The 22305-nt window shown below is 40.3% G+C and overlaps 1 protein-coding gene across 1 annotated transcript in view; it reads left to right on the plus strand.

Annotated features, from left to right (window-relative positions):
- Nucleotides 1-762: 762 nt before the first annotated feature.
- The window catches only part of LOC105482983 (zinc finger protein 91-like), a 41304-nt gene continuing 19761 nt past the window's right edge, over nucleotides 763-22305 (plus strand). The window contains exons 1-2 of the mRNA XM_071084470.1: nucleotides 763-955; nucleotides 21805-21931. Coding sequence (XP_070940571.1) covers nucleotides 953-955; nucleotides 21805-21931 — 130 coding nt within the window. The 5' untranslated portion in view covers nucleotides 763-952. The remainder of the gene's footprint in view (nucleotides 956-21804; nucleotides 21932-22305) is intronic.

Here is a 22305-nt window from a genome sequence, read left to right on the forward strand (position 1 = left end):
ATGGTTATTTTTTACTATTAGAAAACTGACAGGGATGGCCGGGTGTGGTGTCTCACGCCTGTAACCCCAGCACTTTGGGATGTCAAAGTGAGCAGATCACCTGAGGTCAAGAGTTTGAGACTAGCCTGGCCAACATAGTGAAACTCTGTCTTTACTAAAAATATAAAAAAAAATTAGCCGGGCGTGGTAGCAGGCGCCTGTAATCCCAGCTACTTGGGAGGCTAAAGCAGGAGAATCGCTTGAATCCGGGAGTTCCGGAGGTTGCAGTGAGCCGACATCGCCACCACTGCACTCAATCTGGGTGATAGAGACTCAGTCTCAAAATAAATAAATTAATTACTTAAAATGAAAATTAAAAAGTTTGGCTACTTGAAATTTTAAAATTTACATTTGGCTCACATTTTATTTCAGAGGATTGCTTCCTTTTTAAAATCTCAGGCTGCCTGCTCAAAGGACCAGAAGCCACGAAGTTCATAAAATGTGAAATTTTAAAATAATCGTTATTATATTCTTTTCATTTGCGAATAGCCATATAATATGTTATTTATAAATGCACATCACTTTGTACACAGGGTTAAATGCATATACACTCCCTGTTGGTCCTAGCTCAGCTCAGGGAGGAAGCCCTGCCTGAAAAGGTTGCAGCCCAGGCTGTCACTCTTTCTTCATTCAGCCCAGTGTCTGGTCAAATCTTCTGTCACTCAGGTACTGAAGGGGCGGGGTTTAAGCGTTATCCAGTCAGAGACTCTAAACTAGGAACCGTCCAGTAAGACACGCTCCTGGAAAGTACAGGACGGCTTCCGGGATTTGGTGGGTCCTTTGTCTCTTACTGCAGCCAATTCTCCTCGTCTCGTCTTCACTTCTCTGTGTTCTCCGCTTCTGGAGGCCCAGTCTGTGTGGCCCGGTGACCTGCAAGACCCACTAGGAAACCCACCCACTAGGAAACCCAGAAATGGTAAGAGTGCCGGGTCCGACATCTCCAGAGAGGGGGAAGGGGCTGGTTGAAAGCGGGCGGAAGTGGCTGTAGCGGGACTCAGGCCTCCCAGCAGTCAGGTCCAAAATCTGAGGCGCCGGGTTCACGTTGGTGCAGCTCGGCCCTCAGTCCCCTTCAGCCGTAAGATGGCGGCTGGGCGGACAGGCGGGACCCCAGGCGTCCTGTCTCTTCCCTTCGCAGTGACTGTGCCCGGCCTGGAGCCCTCTCTGGGCAGCTTTGCACCCACCGCGCCGCATCTCTACCCGATTGTGCGGTGACCACGGGAGGGTAGTCAGGGGAGAATCCTGACTCGGGGTGCGGGGTTCATAAATCGGAAGAGCTTTTGGTCCCTCTTTTCTCTTATGAAAAATTTATGGCAGTCACCGCAAACGTTAAATAATTTATTGAAACAGCGGTTCAAAAAATGTAAAGCCACCCAGCTATGATTTGTAGTTTGTGGTCCATGGGAGAGGGTTTAAGAGAAGACTTTTATAAGGTGCATGATGAAAAAAACCCACATTCATTAATCGGTTACGTACAGTTAGGTTGGTTGGTTGATTGTTTGAGGTGGAGTCTCGCTCTGTCGCCCAGGCTGGAGTGCAGTGGCCGGATCTCGGTTCACTGCAAGCTTTACTCCCGGGTTCACGCCATTCTTCTGCCTCAGCCTCCAGCGTAGCTGGGACTATAGGCGCCCGCCACCACGCCGGCTAATTTTTTGTGTTTTTAGTAGAGAGGGGGTTTCACCGTGTTAGCCAGGATGGTCTCGATCTCCTGACCTCGGGATCCGCCCGCCTGGGCCTCCCAAATGCTGGGATTACAGGCGTGAGCCACCGCCTCGGGCCACAGGTAGTTTCTTAATTTCCACTCTGAGCGTACAGATTTCCTGGTTATGCAATCAGAGGTTACTTGGCAGTTTATAGTTGGTTAGGTCTGAATTTTGTTTCCCCCAGTGTAGTAATTTACCAAAACAAACAAACAAACAAACAACAACAAAAAAAACCAACCAAAAAAACGCACTTGAGTTAGATTTTTTTAAGTCAAAATCCAGACTAGAGCCACATCAGTTTCATCGCCTGCCACTTAGTTATTTTCACACTCCACAGGGGAATGATTTTCCCTGCGTTTTTCAAATGCGTCCCAAGCAACTTCTCAAGTCAAAACCCCCACCACCCTGCATTTCTTCCTCCTAACTCTGGCTTGCAGTAAAATACTAAATTTTCAGTTCTTTTTGACATTCCCAAATGCCAGTTTCCCCTCCCTAATTCACATTATCAACTATTTGTCCTTCACTGTACGTTTTAGATATCGTGTTTTAATCATTTTTTAAAAGTTAAGATGGAGTCTCATTTTGTCACCCAGGCTGGAGTGCAGTGGCGCGAGCTCTGCTCACTGCATCGGCGAGATCCCTGTTCACTGCAGCCTTTTCCTCCCGCGTTCAAGTGATTCTCATGCCTCAGCCTCTTGAGTAGCTGGGATTACAGGCGCGTGTCACCACACCTGGCTAATTTCTGTAGTTTTAGTAGAACCGTGGTTTCACCTTGTTAGCCAGGCTGTTCTCGAACTCATGACCTCAAGTCTGCCCGCCTTGGCCTCACAAAGTGCTGTGATTACAGGCATGAGCTACTGCATATGGCCATGAATTACTCATTTTTTGACAAAGCATTGGATGGGGCTTTTACAAAGATGTGTTTGAAAAATATTTCCCCTGAGAAGGAAGTGAAGAATAATCCCCTGACCCTGTATTGTAACTCTTTTATCTTCTCTATGTACAGAGGTCTTATCAGAATGTTTTTGGATCAAGGTTTCCCTTTGGAAACTTTTGGGATTGTTTTCAGCCACCCTTGAGTTTTTCCGGGTCTTGGGTTTCAGTATCGTTTGGGGATAAACCAAGATACCCACCATGGTTATGTCTGCTAGAGTGTCTAGTGAATATCGGCTCCTGGGTTATTTTCTTTAATAGGAAAACCTGAGGTATGGAGTGTAGCCCCTCGAGGAAGCAGGTGGATGCCCTAGGGGACAGGAATCTCCTGGTGTACTTAGATTTTTGAAAAGCTAACCCCTTGAGACATTAAAACTGTCTTTACCCAACCCAGCTTCCATTTCTTGGAGACACATTGCTGGTCAGCCAATCAGATGCTGGTATTGAGGGAAAAACATAGAAATAATTACTGCCCCCTGGGTTTTTTTTAAGGGGACGGAAAAATAGTGAAATAAATATAGTTAAAGAAAAATAGTGAACAATTTGTGAAAGAAAAAAATGGCATCCCAAAAGTCAAAAAGAACCTGACCCCAGTGACACAGTGCAAAACGTGGAAAGTAAAATGCATCTGGGGCACTCACTGGGCCATACATAGTGCAGTGTCTTCTGAGAGGGTGGTTATTGAGCACTCAGTTGAGCAGGATGGGGTGGGACAATCTCTTAAGTGATTGAATGGCCTTACTTGACACATGAATAAGGCACATTTGTTTTTTAATCAGCACTGCCAGTCTCTAGGCTTATCACCTGTAAAAGATTTGTTCACTTATTTGAACCTCAGTTTTTAATTGTTTTTTTTTTAATCTAATATATAGTTTCTTTACTTTTTTCTTTATTTTTTGTTATACTTTAAGTTCTAGGGTACATGTGCACAACGTGCAGGTTTGTTACACATGTATACATGTGCCATGTTGGTGTGCTGCACCCATCAACTTGTCAGCACCCATCAACTCGTCTTTTACATCAGGTATAACTCCCAATGCCATCCGTCCCCCCTCCCCCCTCCCCATAATAGGCCCTGGTGTGTGATGTTCCCCTTCCCATGTCCAAGTGATCTCGTTCAGTTCCCACCTATGAGTGAGAACATGTGGTATTTGGTTTTCTGTTCTTGCGATAGTTTGCTGAGAATGATGGTTTCCAGCTGCATCCATGTCCCTACAAAGGACATGAACTCATCCGTTTTTATGGCTGCATAGTATTCCGTGGTGTATATGTGCCACATTTTCTTACTCCAGTCTGTCACTGATGGACATTTGGGTTGATTCCAAGTCTTTGCTATTGTGAATAGTGCTGCAATAAACATACGTGTGCATGTGTCTTTATAGCAGCATGATTTATAATCCTTTGGGTATATACCCAGTAATGGGATGGCTGGGTCATGTGGTATTTCTAATTCTAGATCCTTGAGGAATCGCCATACTGTTTTCTACAATGGTTGAACTAGTTTACAGTCCCACCAACAGTGTGAAAGTGTTCCTATTCAGCACTTTGGGAGGCCGAGACAGGCGGATCACAAGGTCAGGAGATCAAGACCATCCTGGCTAACACAGCGAAACCCCGTCTCTACTAAAAAATACAAAAAACTAGCCGGGTGAGGTGGCGGGCGCCTGTAGTCCCAGCTACTCGGGAGGCTGAGGCAGGAGAATGGCGTAAACCTGGGAGGCGGAGTTTGCAGTGAGCTGAGATCCGGCCACTGCACTCTAGCCTGGGCGACAGAGCGAGGCAACGTCTCAAAAAAAAAAAAAAAAAAAAAGTGTTCCTATTTCTCCACATCCTCTCCAGCACCTGTTGTTTCCTGACTTTTTAATGATTGCCATTCTAACTGGTGTGAGATGGTATCTCATTGTGGTTTTGATTTGCATTTCTCTGATGGCCAGTGATGATGAGCATTTTTTCATGTGTCTGTTGGCTGTATGAATGTCTTCTTTTGAGAAATGTCTGTTCATACCCTTTGCCCACTTTTTGATGGGATTATTTGTTTTTTTCTTGTAAATTTGTTTGAGTTCTTTGTAGGTTCTGGATATTAGTCCTTTGTCAGATGAGTAGATTGCAAAAACTTTCTCCCATTGTGTAGGTTGCCTGTTCACTCTGATGGTAGTTTCTTTTGCTGTGCAGAAGCTCTTTAGTTTAATTAGATCCCATTTGTCAATTTTGGCTTTTGTTGCCGTTGCTTTTGGTGTTTTAGACATGAAGTCCTTGCCCATGCCTATGTCCTGAATGGTATTACCTAGGTTTTCTTCTAGGGTTTTTATGGTTTTAGGTCTAATATTAAGTCTCTAATCCATCCTGAATTAATTTTCATATAAGGAGTAAGGAAAGGATCCAGTTTCAGCTTTCTACTTATGGCTAGCCAATTTTCCCAGCACCATTTATTAAATAGGGAATCCTTTCGCCATTTCTAGTTTTTGTCAGGTTTGTCAAAGATCAGATGGCTGTAGATGTGTGATATTACTTCTGAGGGCTCTGTTCTGTTCCATTGGTTTATATCTCTGTTTTGGTACCAGTACCATGTTGTTTTGGTTACTGTAGACTTGTAGTATAGTTTGAAGTCAGGTAGCGTGATGCCTCCAGCTTTGTTCGTTTGACTTAGGATTGTCTTGGCAGTGTGGGCTCTTTTTTGGTTCCATATGAACTTTAAAGCAGTTTTTTCCAATTCTGTGAAGAAAGTCTTTGGTAGCTTAATGGGGATGGCATTGAATCTATAAATTACCTTGGGCAGTATGGCCATTTTCACAATATTGATTCTTCCTATCCATGAGCATGGTATGTTCTTCCATTTGTTTGTGTCCTCTTTTATTTCACTGAGCAGTGGTTTGTAGTTCTCCTTGCAGAGGTCCTTTACATCCCTTGTAAGTTGGATTCCTAGGTATTTCATTCTCTTTGAAGCAATTGTGAATGGAAGTTCATTCATGATTGGCTCTCTGTTTGTCTGTTACTGGTGTATAAGAATGCTTGTGATTTTTGCACATTGATTTTGTATCTTGAGACTTTGCTGAAGTTGCTTATCAGCTTAAGGAGATTTTGGGCTGAGACATTGGGGTTTTCTAAATATACAATCATGTCATCTGCAAACAGGGACAATTTGAAGGCATCCCTGTCTTGTGCCAGTTTTCAAAGGGAATGCTTCCAGTTTTTGCCCATTCAGTATGATATTGGCTGTGGGTTTGTCATAAATAGCTCTTATTATTTTGAGATAACATTCCATCAATACCGAATATATTGAGAGTTTTTAGCATGAAGGGCTGTTGAATTTTGTGAAAGACCTTTTCTGCATCTATTGAAATAATTATGGGGTTTTTAACTTTGGTTCTGTTTATATGCTGGATTACGTTTATTGATTTGCATATGTTGAACCAGCCTTGCATCCCAGGGATGAAGCCCACTTGATCATGGTGGATAAGCTTTTTGATGTGCTGCTGGATTCGGTTTGCCAGTATTTTATTGAGGATTTTTGCATCGATGTTCATCAGGGATATTGGTCTAAAATTTTCTTTTTTTGTTGTGTCTCTGCCAGGCTTTGGTATCAGGATGATGTTGGCCTCATAAAATGAGTTAGGGAGGATTCCCTCTTTTTCTATTGATTGGAATAGTTTCAGAAGGAATGGTACCAACTCCTCCTTGTACCTCTGGTAGAGTTCAGCTGTGAATCCATCTGGTCCTGGACTTTTTTTGGTTGGTAGGCTATTAATTATTGCCTCAATTTCAGAGCCTGCTATTGGTCTATTCAGGGATTCAACTTCTTCTTGATTTAGTCTTGGGAGAGTGTAAGTGTCCAGGAAATTATCCATTTCCTCTAAATTTTCTAGTTTATTTGCGTAGAGGTGTTTATGGTATTCTCTGATGGTAGTTTGTATTTCTGTGGGGTCGGTGGTGACATCCCCTTTATCATTTTTTATTGCGTCTATTTGATTCTTCTCTCTTTTATTCTTTATTAATCTTGCTAGCGGTCTATCAATTTTGTTGATCTTTTCAAAAAACCCGCTCCTGGATTCATTGGTTTTTTTGGAGGGTTTTTTGTGTCTCTATCTCCTTCAGTTCTGCTCTGATCTTAGTTATTTCTTGCCTTCTGCTAGCTTTTGAATGTGTTTGCTCTTGCTTCTCTAGTTCTTTAATTGTGATGTTAGAGTGTCAATTTTAGATCTTTCCTGCTTTCTCTTGTGGGCATTGAGTGCTATAAATTTCCCTCTACACACTACTTTAAATGTGTCGCAGAGATTCTGGTATGTTGTATCTTTGTTCTCATTGGTTTCCAAGATCATCTTTATTTCTGCCTTCATTTTGTTATGTACCCAGTAGTCATTCAGGAGCAGGTTGTTCAGTTTCCATGTAGTTGAGCAGTTTTGAGTGAGTTTCTTAGTCCTGAGTTCTAGTTTGATTGCACTGTGGTCTGAGAGACATTTTGTTATCATTTCTGTTCTTGTACATTTGCTGAGGAGTGCTTTACTTCCAACTGTTTGGTCAATTTTGGAATAAGTGTGCTGTGGTGCTGAGAAGAATGTATATTCTGTTTATTTGGGGTGGAGAGTTCTGTAGCTGTCTATTACGTCCGCTTGGTGCAGAGTTGAGTTCAATTCCTGGATATCCTTGTTAACTTTCTGTCTCATTGATCTGTCTAATGTTGACAGTGGAGTGTTGAAGTCTCCCATTATTATTGTATGGGAGTCTACGTCTCTTTTAAGTCTCTAAGGACTTGCTTTATGAATCTGGGTGCCCCTGAATTGGGTGCATATATATTTAGGATAGTTAACTCTTCCTGTTGCATTGATCCCTTTACCATTATGTAATGGCCTTCTTTGTCTCTTTTGATCTTTGATGGTTTAACGTCTGCTTTATCAGAGACTAGGATTGCAACCCCTGCTTTTTCTTGTTCTCCATTTGCTTGGTAGATCTTCCTCCATCCCTTTATTTTTAGCCTATATGTGTCTCGGCGTGTGAGATGGGTCTCCTGAATACAGCAAACTGATGGGTCTTGACTCTATCCAATTTGCCAGTCTATGTCTTTTAATTGGACCGTTTAGTCCATTTACATTTAAGGTTAATATTGTTATGTGTGAACTTGATCCTGTCATTGTGATATTAGCTGGTTATTTTGCTCGTTAGTTGATGCAGTTTCTTCCTAGCATCGATGGTCTTTACATTTTGGCATGTTTTTGCAATGGCTGGTACCTGTTGTTCCTTTCCATGTTTAGTGCTTCCTTCAGGATCTCTTGTAGGGCAAGCCTGGTGGTGACAAAATCTCTAAGCATTTGCTTGTCTGTGAAGGATTTTATTTCTCCTTCACTTATGAAACTTAGTTTGGCTGGATATGAAATTCTGGGTTGAAAATCCTTTTCTTTAAGAATGTTGAATATTGGCCCCCACTCTCTTCTGGCTTGGAGAGTTTCTGCTGAGAGATCTGCTGTTAGTCTGATGGGCTTCCCTTTGTGTGTAACCCAACCTTTCTCTCTGGTTGCCCTTAACATTTTTTCCTTCATTTCACCTTTGGTGAATCTGACAATTATGTGTCTTGGAGTTGCTCTTCTCGAGGGGTGTCTTTGTGGTGTTCTCTGTATTTCCTGAATTTGGATGTTGGCCTGCCTTACTAGGTTGGGGAAGTTCTCCTGCATGATATCCTGAAGAGTGTTTTCCAAGTTGGTTCCATTTTCCCCCTCACTTTCAGGCACACCAATCAGACGTAGATTTTGTTTTTTCACGTAATCCCATATTTCTTGGAGGCTTTGTTCTTTTTCCTCTTTTTTCTCTAGACTTCTCTTCTCACTTCATTTCATTCATTTGATCTTTAATCATTGATCGTCTTTCTTCCCGTTGATTGAGTTGGTTACTGAAACTTGTGCATTTGTCACGTATTTTCGTGTCATGGTTTTTATCTCTGTCAGTTCGTTTATGGCCTTCTCTGCATTGATTATTCTAGTTATCCATTTGTCCATTCTTTTTTCAAGATTTTTAGTTTCTTTGCACTGGGTACATAGTTCCCCTTTTACCTCTGAGAAGTTTGATCGACTGAAGCCTTCTTCTCTCAAAATCGTCAAAGTCATTCTCGATCCAGCTTTGATCCGTTGCTGGCGATGAGCTGCATTCCTTTGGAGGGGGGGATGCGCTCTGATTTTTTGAATTTCCAGCTTTTCTGCCCTGCTTTTTCTCCATCTTTGTGGTTTTATCTGCCTTTGGTCTTTGATGATGGTGACACACTGATGGGGTTTTGGTGTGGGTGTCCTTTCTGTTTGTTAGTTTTCCTTCTAACAGTCGGGAGCCTCAGCTGTAGGTCTGTTGGAGATTGCTTGAGGTCCACTTCAGAAGCCTGTTTGCCTGGGTATCAGTAGCGGAGGCTGCAGAAGGTAGAATATTGCTGAACAGAAAGTGTTGCTGTCTGATTCTTGCTCTGGAAGCTTTGTCTCAGGGGTGTACCCCACCCTGTGAGGTGTGAGGTGTCAGTCTGCACCTAGTGGGGGATATCTCCCAGTTAGGCTACGCAGGGGTCTGGGACCCACTTGAGCAGGTAGTCTGTCCGTTCTCAGATCTCAACCTCCATGCTGGGAGATCCACTGCTCTCTTCAAAGCTGTGAGACAGGGTCATTTACATCTGTAGAGGTTTCACCTGCTTTTTGTTTAGCTTTGTCCTGTCCCCAGAGGTGGAGTCTACAGAGACAGGCAGGCCTCCTTGAGTTTCGATGGGCTCCACCCAGTTGGAGCTTCCTGGCGGCTTTGTTTACCTACTTAAGCCTCAGCAATGGCGGGCGCCCCTCCCCCAGCCTCCCTGCTGCCTTGCAGTTAGATCTCAGACTGCTGTGCTAGCAATGAGGGAGGCTCCATGGGCGTGGGACCCTTCCGGCCAGCTGTGGGATATAATCTTCTGGTGTGTCGTTTGCTAAGACCCTTGGTAAAGCGCAGTATTAGGGTGGGAGTCACCCGATTTTCCAGGTGTTGTGCATCTCAGTTTCCCTTGGCTAGGAAAAGGGATTCCCTTCCCCCTTGTGCTTCGCAGGTGAGGCGATGCCTCACCCTGCTTCAGCTCTCGCTGGTCGGGCTGCACCAGCTGACCAGCACCAATTGTCCGGCACTCCCCAGTGAGATGAACCGGGTACCTCAGTTGAAAATGCAGAAATCACCCGTCTTCTGTGTCGCTCGTGCTGGGAGCTGGAGGCTGGAGCTGTTCCTGTTAGGCCATCTTGCTCCGGGACCACCTCAGTTTTTACTTGTAAGTTGCATTTTATTAATAGGGCTTGAAAGGTGAAAAAAAAAATGTGTGTGTATATATATATGTATATATATTTGCAAATGGCCTAAAAGAGGTGGGTTTCAGAAAAAAATTAATATCTAATCATAGATTCCATTTGTTAAAAATTCTCATTTACCTTTTTCTTTCCTATTGTTGAGTTTTGAAATTTTCTCAGGTGTGTTTTTTATGGCTTGGTGATGTCAAACGGAATTTTAAGGCTTATCTTTTAGATGCTAGCTATGAAGGAAAAGAACAGGAAAAATCTTCCATTTTGACTGTAGAAAATGAATACATTTCCACAAGAAAATGTGGTAGATAACTGGTGAGTTACCTAGATTCATGAAACCATTAGTTCCTCTTCTTGCAGGGTACGTTTGTGACAGTCACTCTCTCTTTTCTGTATCCTTTTATCTTGATTTCTGAATTTCATGCTAAATTTTATTAGATGAAACTTGGTACCTCCTAGAAGTGTTCCCATGTGACTAATTGTTTACTACGTGAGTTTTAATGGAAATAATTCAATAATACATTTATTGTTTGAAGGGAATAGATACTTTTGGTTTTCTTATTGAGGTATGAAATGTAGACACCTTAAAATTTCCTTCCCTTATATGAATACTGTGTTTGAGTAATTTTGCTGGATTTTACAGTTTCAAAAACCAGGTGAATAACTCTGAGATGAAGATTAAAGCTTGAGCCCAGTTACTCTGAGCTAAGGCTAATATTGAGCCCGCAAAAAGAGGTTACTAAAGACCCAATTACTTCTTTCTGGGGAGCCTCCCTCCTGTGCAGGTGTCTCAGCCTGCTCACCCCAGCCATGGAAGAAGCCTTTATACTGAAAGAAGCTTCAGAGCCCTGGAAAGCTGGGGGTCCACAGGCAGATGGAAGGGGACTGGAAAAGTCTTACTGAAGATGAAGCTGTTACTGTTTTGAGGCAGTTCCAGATTTTGTAAAACAAAGCAGTTAGATTTAAGTAAAAAATAAAAATTGAATTCCAAAGGAGTATTGCAACAGGAGGAAGTACCAACTATAAGATCTATAAAGATTGCAAAATTTAGGCAGACAAGGGCTTTCTGTCATAGGGAGTAGCAAAGCCGATTAGAAACAAGGTGCGAGGGGAATGGCAAATGGAGGGTGAATAATCAGATTTTAGGTCAGAGAGTGTTTTACCCTGAAGTCAGCATGTTCTTGGGAGGAACATAAAATACATTTGTATGTTGACTCTGACTGAGGGTAGCTCAAAGTTCAGGAGCCTGTGAAAAGGAGATAAACTTTATTAAAGTTTGGTTAAGAAGTATTTTATTTTGACCACTGAAGACAAATTCAGCTGATTTTTTTTTTTTTTTTTTTTTTTTTTTTTAATGAGAAAAAGAAGGAAATGTGGAGAGCCTGTGTCTGGCTATGTGAAAGGTAAGAAAAGAGAGCACCATCTAAGTCATAATGGGAAGGGTGTTTCCATGAACTGTTCCTGGAGAACACAAAGGATGGGGAATTTTATTAATCACAGCTCTTCAACTGGATTATCTATGTGCTTTATTTCCCCCCACCTTTTTATTCATTCTATACATTTCTTCCATTTGACTTGTCCTGGGTTGTATGTCCTGGGTTGTATCTCTTTTAATAAACTAGTAAACATCACTACAGTGTTTTGCTGAGTTCTGTGACTAGCTCTACCAAATTATTGAACTTGAGGGAGATTATGAAAGTCTCCAATTTTTAAACAGTAGCTCAGAAGCGTAGATGGGTCCATGGGGTTTGTGACTGGCATCTGCAGTAAGGACAATGTTGTGGGACTGAGCCCTGTATCAGAATCTGCGCTGACTCTGGGTGGTGTCAGAATTAAAATATTAAACAGTGAGTTGGTGTTGGAGAATTGCTTGGTGTTCAGCAAACTTTACAGAATTGATGCCGGAAGAAAGATATCACAGAGGCCTGGCCTGACTTGGAATGGAACTCTAGTTGTCTGGGAGTGGTAGGCTCTGCTCTCCTGCACACAGGCTGTCACATTGCCCATTGTCCTGTGATTCCATGTCTCCTCCCAGGGTGAGAGAGGATTGAAAACTTAGAGGAAAGGAGTTTTGATAGCGGACCCCTTTTTCCCACAGCTACCACCACAGGATTTCCACCCACTTACAGACATACCCACTGGACATGATGTGTCTGCACCCCTCCCAGGACTAGACACAACCCTTAGGAATTTCACCACAGCGTTTTTTATCCTAGTGTTTCTTGCCAAAAACCTACTGAAGTATCTACAAGTCTCCTGGCATATCCCAACGCCTAGACACTGAATCTGCCCCAGTAAGCTGTTTTCTCCACCAACCTAGGGTTCTGGACCATCTGTTTATAATCTCATCTGCCTGCATGGGCACAGAAATAAACCAGAGTACAGCTTTACCTGGGCCATATCTGTAGCACAAACCATTTCTTCCACCTACATTGCACTCTCCCCTACCCATGGATTTTTTTCCTTTTAACTTTTAGTTTTGGTTCAAGGGTACATATGCAGTTTTGTTATGTAGGTAAAATTGTGTCATGGGGTTTGGTGTGTTGATTATTTTGTTACTGAGTTACTATAGAGCCAAACAGGTGTTTTTTCGTGATCCTCTGTCCTCCCACCCTCCACCCTCAATTAGACCTCAGTGTCTGTTGTTTCCTTGTGTCCATGTGTTCTTATTATTTAAATCTTACTTTTAAATAATAACATTCATTTGGCTTTCTGTTTCTGCATTAGTTTTCTAAGGCTAATGGTCTCTAGCTCCATCCATGTTGCTGCAAAGGATATGATCTTGCTATTTTTTATGGCCACATGGTATTCCATAATGTTTATGTACATATTTTATTTTTATTAAATCTTGTTTCATGTTATTTTACTTTTTTAGAGAAAGAGTCTCACTCTGTTGTCCAGGCTGGAGTGCAGTGGCATAATCTTGGTTCACTGCAGCCTCAACTTCTGGGCTCAAGCAGTCTTTCTGCCTCAGCCTCCCAAGTAGCTATAAGTACAGATGCACACCACCAGTCACAGCTAAGTTTTGGTTTTGCAGTTTTTGTAGTGATGGAGTTTTGCCTTGTCGTTTAGGCTGGTTTTGAACTCCTGAACTCAGGCTGTCCACCTGCCTTGGCCTTCCAAAGTGCTGGGATCCCAGGTAGGAGCCACCATGCCTGTCTGTACCACATATTCTTTATTCAGTCTACCATTGATTGGCATTTAGGTTGATTCCATGTCTTTGCTATTTTGAATATTGCCGCCATGAACCTGCATGTGCATGTGTCTTTTTGACAGAATATATTTCTTTGGGTACATACCCAGCAATTATGAAATTGCTGGGTCAAATGATAATTTTGTTTTTAGCTCTGTGAGGAATTACTATACTGGTTTTCACAATGGTTGAACTAATTTACATTCCCACCAGCAGTGTATAGGCATTCCCTGTTTTTTACAACCTTGCCAGCGTCTGTTATTTTTTTGATTTTTTAATAATAGCCATTCTGACTGGTGTGAAATGGTATCTCATTGTGGTTTTTCTTTGCATTTGTCTAATAATTAGTGATGAACATTTAAAAAAATATGTGTATTGGCAACATGGAAAGTTTTCTTTTGAAAAGCATCCATGCATGGTTTTTTGCCTACTTTTTAATAAGATTGTTTGCTTTTTTTCTTGTAAACTTGTTTAAGTTTTTTATAGATTCTGGATATTAGACCTTTGTCAGAAGTGTAGTTTACAATTTTTTTTTTATTCTGTAGGCTGTCTGTTCACTCTGCTGATAGTTTCCTTTTCTGTCAAGAAACTCTTTAGTTTAATTAGGTCCCATTTGTCAAATTTTGCTTTTGTTGCAGTTGCTTTGGTACCTTCATCATGAAATCTTTGCCAGTTTCTGTGTTTAGAATGGTATTTCCTAGATTATCTGTCAGTGTTTTTTTTCTTTTTTTTTTTTTTAACAACTTTAAGTTTTACATTTAAGTCTTTAATTCATCTTAAGTCTTTTTTTGTGTATGGTATAAGGATAGAGTCCAGGTTCAATCTTCTACATAGTGCTAGCTAGTTATTTCAGTACCATTTATTAAATAGGGATTTCTTCCCAAATTCCTTTTGTCAGCTTTGTTAAAGATCAGATGGTTGTAGGTGTGTTGTATTATTTCTCGACCTCTATTGTGTTGCATTGGTCTATAAGTCTGTTTTTTTGTACCAGTACCAGGTTGCTTCGGTTACTGTAGCCCTGTAGTATAGTTTGAGGTCAGTAATGTAATACATTCAGGTTTGTTCTTTTTGCTTAGGACTACCTTGGCTATTTTTCTTTTGGGGGGGTTCCATATGAAATTTAAAGTATTTTGTTATTTTTTTTAGTTCTGTTAAAAATGTTAACAGTGGTTTAATAGAAATAGCATTAAATCTGTAAATTTCGTTGGGCAGTATGGCCATTTTAATGATGTTGATCTTTTCTATTTATGAGTATAAAATAGTTTTCCATTTGTCATCTCTGACTTCTTTAGTCAATGTTTTGTAATTCTTGTCATAGAGATCTTTCACCCTCCCTGGTTAGCTGTATTCCTAGTTATTGTGAATGGGATTGTTTTTGATTTGGTTTTTTGTTTGGCTGTTGTTGATGTACAGGAATGCTACTGACTTTAGTACATTTATTTTGTAATTTGAAACTCTGCTAAAGATGCCTGTCAGTTTAAAGAGCTTTTCTGCTGAGACTGTATGATTTTCTAGATATAGAATTATGTCATCTGCAAACAGGGATAGTTTGATTTCCTCTCTTTCTGTTTGAATGCCTTGTATTTTTTCTTTTGCCTGATTGCTCTGGCTAGAACTTCTAATTCTATGTTGAATAAGAGTGGTGAGAGAAGGCACTTTTGTCTTCCTCCAGTTTTCAAGGAGAAATGCTTCCAGCTTGTTTCCATTCAGTATGTTGGCTGTGGATTTGTCATAGATAACTCATTATTTTGAAGTATGTACCTTCAATGCATAGTTTGTTGAGGGCTTTTAACATGAAAGATGTTCAATTTTATTGAAAGCTCTTTCTGCATCTATTGAGATAATCTTGTGATTTTTGTCTTTAGTTCTGTTTATGTGATTAATAACATGTATTAATTTGTGTATGTTGAACCAATCTTGCATCCCATGGATAAAACCTAGTTAAACATAGTGGATTAATTTTTTGATGTGTTGCTGGATTTGGTTTGCTGGTATTTTGTTGAGGATTTTTTTTATCAATGTTTATCAAAGATACTGGCCTCAAGTTTTGTATTTTTTGTTTTATCTCTGCCAGGTTTTGGTATCAGAATGATGCTGTTCTTATGTAATTACTTGGTGAGAAGTCCTTCCTCAATTTTTTTGGAGTAGTTATAGTAGAAATGGTACCAGATTTTCTTTGTACATCTGGTAGAATTCAGCTGTGAATCTGTCTGGTCTTGGGCTTTTTTTGATTGGTAGGCTATTTGTTACAAATTCAGTTTTGGAGCTTGTTATTGGTCTATTCAGGGACTCAGTTTCTTTTTTGTTCACTCTTGGGAGGATGTATTTGCCCAGAAATTTATCCATTTTTCTAGATTTTCTAGTTTGTGTGCATAGAGATGTTCATAGTAAACTTCAATAGTTACTTGCATTTTTGTGGGATTAGTAATAATATCCCTTTTGTCATTTCAAGTTTGGATCTTCTTTCTTCATTAATCTAGCTAGTGGTTTATTTAACTTAGAAAATTTTTCAAAGATTTAACTCCTAGATTTCTTAAGCTTTTGTGTAGTTTTTACTGTCTAAATCTCCTTCATTTCACATCTGATTTTGGTTACTTCTTGTCTTCTGCTAGCTGAAGAGTTGATTTGCTCTTGCTTCTGTCATTCTTTCCTGATGATATAAAGTTGTTAAATTGAGGTCTTTCTCTCTTTTTGATGTGAACATTTAATGGTTTAAATTTTCCCATTAACACTGTCTTAGTTGTGTTGCAGAGATTCTGTTATGTTGTATCCTTGTTCTCATGTTTTAAAGAACTTCTTAATTCCTGCCTTAATGTTGTTATTTACCCCAAAGTCATTTAAGTGCAGGCTGTTTAATATCCATGTAATTGTATGGTATCAAGTGGGTTTTTTGTTTGTTTGTTTTTGTTTGTTTTTTGAAATGGAGTCTCGCTCTGTTGCCCAGGCTGGAGTGCAGTGGCACGATCTTGGCTCACTGCAACCTCTGCCTCCCGAGTTCAAGCAATTCTCCTGCCTCACCCTCCTGAGTACCTGGGATTACAGGTGCGTGCCACCACACCCAGCTAATTTTTGTGTTTTTAGTAGAGACGGGGTTTCGCCATGTTGACCAGTCTGGTTTTGCACTCCTGACCTCAGGTGATCCGCCCGCCTCAGCTTCCCAAAATTCTGGGATTATAGGTGTGAGCCACCATGCCCAGCCTAAGTGGGTTTTTAAAATTGAATTATATTTTTGTCAAGCTGTAGTCTGTGTGTGTGATTAGTATGATTTTGGGATTTTTGAATTTGCTAAGGATTGTTTTATTTCTGATTGTGTGGTCAATTTTAGAGTATGTGCCACATGGTAATGAGAAGAGTGTATATTATCTTGTTTTTAGGTGGAGAGTTTTATAGATGTCTATTTGGACCATTTGGTCAAGTGTTGAGTTTAGGTTCTAATATCTGTGAATTTTCTGTCTCAATAATGTGTCTAATAGTGTCTGTGGAGTGTTGTACACTACCACTGTTATCGTGTCAGAATCTCAGTCTCTTTATAGGACTCTGAGAACTTGCTTTATTCATGTGCAACCATGGACTTTTTATAACACGTTTCCTCTTTAGCTTTTTACCCCATAAACATTCTTCCAAGTGCACCATGTGCCCAGGGTTACTCCTTAGATGCCTGAATCCAGTGTCTACTAAAATTCAGATATCCAAGAGTTCAAAAACATCCAGAGACCTGGCTGCTTTCGGACAAAATATAAATGAGAAGTAAGTGGCTTTATTCTCCTACCTAAAAATCAGGGAGGATATTTTGTTCATCTCCCTTAAAGCATTTGGATTATATGTAGGTTTTTTTCTGTGCTTTTTAAAAAATATGTGTAAATAGTTGTAACAGCTAAATAAACTTTTTTTTCATTTTTACTGACTCAGGGTAGTATTCACTTAGGGCCTCAGATTTTTTGCTTTTTATTTTTGCTTTGGCAAAGGTTTGTTTCCCTTCTTACCTTCCTTCCTTCCTTTCTTCCTGCCTGCCTGCCTGCCTGCCTTCCTTTTGAAATAGAGTCTCACTCTGTCGCCAATGCAAGCTCCACCTCCCAGGTTCACGCCATTCTCCTGCCTCAGCCTCCCTAGCAGCTGGGACTACAGGCGAACGCCGCCACGCCCAGCTAATTTTTGTATTTTTAGTAGAGATGGGGTTTCACCGTGTTAGTCAGGATGGTCTTGATCTCCTGACCTTGTGATCCGCCCGCCTCGGCCTCCCAAAGTGCTGGGATTACAGGCGTGAACCACCGCACCTGGCCATGTTTCATGTTCTTAGTCTTTTAAAGTGGACACAGATTTGTTTAGATTAAAGCTCATTGTAAGAGCACACAAAAGTTGAGCACTAAGATAGGATTAAATTTAGCATTGCAGAATGATAAAAGACTAAAAGATGCTAAATTTGTTTGGTGGGGAACTGATTATCCAAGGTAATTATTCAATATTTGCAGGCTGAAGTATTTACACTTCAAAAGCAAAAGTGAGGTGAGAATTTTTCTCTTAATTATCGTTCCCAAACACTGTCTAGAATTACTAGACATGATATAAATATATTAGATGCCAACTAAGCTTTACTCTAGCAAGGACTTTCCCCCTCAGGCTTCAAGTAAACTCATAATTGTGCTGCAGAGTGCATGCTGTCCCCTAAATATGCAGGCAGAATTGTGTCTCTGCCTATTTGCTATTTATAGTCTTGTACAGTCCCTTCTAGAGAGGCTAGATCAGATTTTTACAAACTTTACAGGGTCACAATCTATCATTTTACCTCTTTCAGTGACTCTTGTGTTTTCAGATGTGAAACTAATTCACAGACCACGGGGCCCAAAAACCCAATCAGAGTAATGACATGTAGACATGAGGTTCTTCTCTTTCCCCTTCCTCCTCTTGCTAAAATGCCCACCAATTTCCATGCCCACAAAGGTGCAGGTAACATCTGTTGCTATTCCAACAATCCAGGACCTAAACCTGCAGCTCCATTTTCTGAATCTAGGTCTTATATTTGGGGGAAAAAACCTTTTATTTGAGGAATACAAATTCTTTCAGTTGTCAAACCCAGACATTAAAATAAGAGCACAATTATGTCTTTTTTCCCCCTTTTATAAACTATATTCATTTCTTAAAACTCTTTGCTGTTGCCATTAGTAGCTGTAAATTAAACTATTAATGTCACACTGGATACTAACACTATAACCCATACTCTAAACCTTCACAATGTATATCCAACCAATAATTAATGTTATTTCTGTAAATAAATAAGAATTTTTATATCAGCCCACTCTCTGTCTTTTTTTTTTTTTTTTTTTTTTTTGAGACGGAGTCTCGCTCTGTCGCCCAGGCTGGAGTGCAGTGGCGCGATCTCAGCTCACTGCAAGCTCCGCCTCCCGGGTTCACGCCATTCTCCTGCCTCAGCCTCCCGAGTAGCTGGGACTACAGGCGCCCACAACCGCGCCCGGCTAATTTTTTGTATTTTTAGTAGAGACGGGGTTTCACCGTGGTCTCGATCTCCTGACCTTGTGATCCGCCCGCCTCGGCCTCCCAAAGTGCTGGGATTACAGGCGTGAGCCACCGCGCCCGGCTTTTTTTACCTTTACAAATCCACTGGTGACTACTGCTAATTAAGGTGTAGATTCCAGGCAATTTGAATCTTTGCTGTCAGGTTACAGTCCTCATGTTTGGCCCAAATAAACTTGTCTACTTATATTCATGTTTCTTCAGCTTTTTCCTTTTAGGTAGACATATCACTTAGAATGCTAGAGCCGCCCGTATGAGGGGCTTTCTCCGTTGATTGTACTCTACTTGCTGTAACACCCAAGAATGTAGAGCCAGGTTGATCCCACCTAGAATCTACACCTAAGTTCTAGCCCCTGCCTGGGATTACAAGACAGGGTTAGACTTTGTATTGAAAATGTACAGAAAACCAACAAGAGGCATTTTCTGCATTGTGAGATGTCAACATTGACATCTTAAAGTTTCTTTTTAAGAGTGTGGCTCTTTGAACTTTTCAGATCTTATCCAGTGACCTGCTATAGTTAGGTGAGAGGCTTCAGGTGTAAACAATCTGAAGGCAAAATCTGCAAGTGTAAACAAGCATCTTAGGAGTGAGAGATCAAGACCACAAAGTATCCACAGCATGATCTCAACTACACCTGCCTGTAAAATGTGATTCTGGAGTACAGTATTCTCCTTCCTCTTACCCAAGAGCTAGCTAGTCAGGACAAGTGATCCAGGTTCTGGAGCTCCACCAGGGCAGTTCCATTTTCTATTTAGAATCAGCCTGAGTTTCTCCTGCCTGGCTTACCATTGGGCCAGCAGCCCAGGCTCACTGGAAGTCCTCTCACAATCAGCTGGGTGTCGTTGAGCAATTTGAGGATGTCCAGAGCAGAACTGTGTCAGTCAGACAAGAGTGGTTAATTCTGCTAACTCTCAGTATAAGAGAAATGAGTCAGCCTGTGTTTGTTCCTCCCTTCATACAAAATAGGTCTTTGGTTGGTAGCCAGATGAGAGTTTCTCCAGTTTCCTGGCACTTGGGTGAAAAACGAGGTCTGGAGACTCAAACAGATAAAGTAATTTTTAAAATTTTTTATGGCCATTCAAAAACTAGTTGAAGCAGTCATGGTTCTTACCATCCAGGAACTTTCAGTCTGGACTAGCAACTAGATACATTGTTGAATTAAGCATCATATGGTTGGTACAATGAATAGATGTGTGCAAAAAACCTTAGGCTTTGCTTGGGCCACCTTATATTTTTGTGACTTCTGATATCATCTTAAGAGATACTTAGGGACAGAAGATTTGTTATTACTCTTTGTATTTCTATTACCTTGCTAAGAATACATATTTATCTTCTAATAAAATTACCCTAGAAAACTTTAAGAGATTTGTTTAAATTACTTATTAGTTTATGTTATAAAATTGACAGGGCAGTGGTGAAAAAAGATTAAAATTACACAAACTCTGGCATTTAAGTTTCTCTCAGGTAAACTTAGGAAAAATAGAACTGGAAATACCCCTGGAGGCATAGAGAGCAGAATTCTACATAGGGTTCTCTCCCTGATCCACTTCTGTTCAGAGTCACCTTGTTTGGGGGCTTCATTTAGGTCTGGCCCCACCATGGAGTCTTGCCTCACGGAACTGATTAGGGAAAAGTCAATCAGAGTTTTGGGTGGTGAATCCTACTACCTTTCTAGAACTGTTATGCACAATTTCCTGAAACCCAGAAGGAGATAAATGGAAAAAATCAAGTATGCATTTTAAGGTCTTAATTTTTGAAGTTTCTATTAAAACCAGTGCTTGTGGAGACATTCCATTTAGCAACGTGTTTTCTATGCCTTCAGATCCAGTAGTTGCTCCACAAGTCACAAGAAAGTAAATATAAATACAGTAAAAATTTCACTGAACTACATTAACCTCCTCCTTTCCGTATCCCTCTCATCTGTCTATATTTAGCTTTTACTCTATACATTTTTTAACAACCAATGACTGAGAAACAAAAGTAAATAAAAATGGTGGGCCCTTTATCTTAATAATGGGAATTATTAGACACTTAGTACTAAATCCCAGGGTGTTAACGAAGATTAAATCACATAATACATTATTCCCAACACAGTTCTCTGTAACATACCCTTGATCACATAGTACTTGCTTAATAAACATTGCATCAGTACGTGTGTACATGTTGTTTTCCAAATGCAGACTTATTCAGACATTGCTGCCTCCTATTTTCTCTGTAAACTTTAAAGAGCCAACAAAGAACATGATATTGTAGGATGGAGATTGGTTGTCTTCATTTGTACCAAAATTATTTGTGTTGTGACAAGAGTGTTGAGTGTAAGGGATTCTGTGCTGTACCCGCTTTCTCTAACTAATCTAATGATGAGCCCAGGGGGCGCACCATCAGCATTGACAGTGGACTTGTTTAAAACACACATTTATGTACCGTTTGCAAACCTTCAGAATTGCATTATCTAGAGTGGGGCCAAAATTACCAAGAGATTTATAAGGTCATTCAAACATGTAAGGTAATTCTTAGCTAAGTGGTTATCAGCCTAGGCTTCTAATTAGGATTACATGGCCAATTTGCAGAAATCTCTTTACTTGTGTTTATGGGCCAGCAAAACTGGGAAAAACACAGGTTCTTTCATTTACTGGATGTTTGACAGAATATTCTTATTAGGCCAAACAGTTACATTACTGGTGAACTTGTTAGAAATTCAGAAACTTTATTCCAAATCTTCTGACAAAAATAATCTGCAACACAAGATCTCCAGTTCATTATATACATTGAAATTTGAGAGGTGCCTTCTAACTCAACATGTCTTTTCCATCTGAAAAATATACACAGCTCATTTTGTGTGATGTAAATACAGCACTCAAAAATGTATGTTTATGTTTATGCCTGAATTTTTTATGTTATAATCCAGAAAACTATAATATATACATTGATGTTGTGGATTATGCCTCTCTCTTTACACAGAGTTAGAGAATATATTAGAAAATATTTCTGTGTTGAGAATTACTTTATGGATTGCATTCATTCTTATAAGTTAGAAGCACTTCTCTTTACTCTCTCATTTCATCTTGAGTCAAATTAAAAATTCTGCCCATGGCCACTTGGTAAATATGTGTGTGTGTGTGTTTTCAGGGACCATTGACATTTATGGATGTGGCCATAGAATTTTCTCTGAAAGAGTGGCAATGCCTGGACACTGCACAACAGAATTTATATAGAGATGTGATGCTAGAGAACTACAGAAACCTGGTGTTTCTCGGTGAGAATAACTTCAATACACATTTCATAATATATTCTAAAGGTTTTATTTATTTTTTTTTTGTGTAGAATTTTTTTGGTAGTTTTTGCTTTGTATAAATGAGTTTCAGATTCCTGTTTTGAAATAAATTTTGGGGATTTGTCTGTGTAGAGAGGAATATCTTCAAGACGTTTCATCTTGATCTGAATTTTCCGCATTCCTGAGCTGATCTGTGTTTTTCACTCTAGATTATTGGTAATGCCTGAAGGTTGGTGGCATAAAATATTATTTCCTCCACCTTAAAATCCACCAGTTTTTTTGTTTGTTTGTTTTTTGTTTTTTTTTTTGAGACAGAATCTTGCGCTGTCCCCATGCTGCAGTGCAGTGGTGCAAGC

This window comes from Macaca nemestrina, chromosome 18 (assembly GCF_043159975.1).
Source record: "Macaca nemestrina isolate mMacNem1 chromosome 18, mMacNem.hap1, whole genome shotgun sequence".
Lineage (NCBI taxonomy): Eukaryota > Metazoa > Chordata > Mammalia > Primates > Cercopithecidae > Macaca > Macaca nemestrina.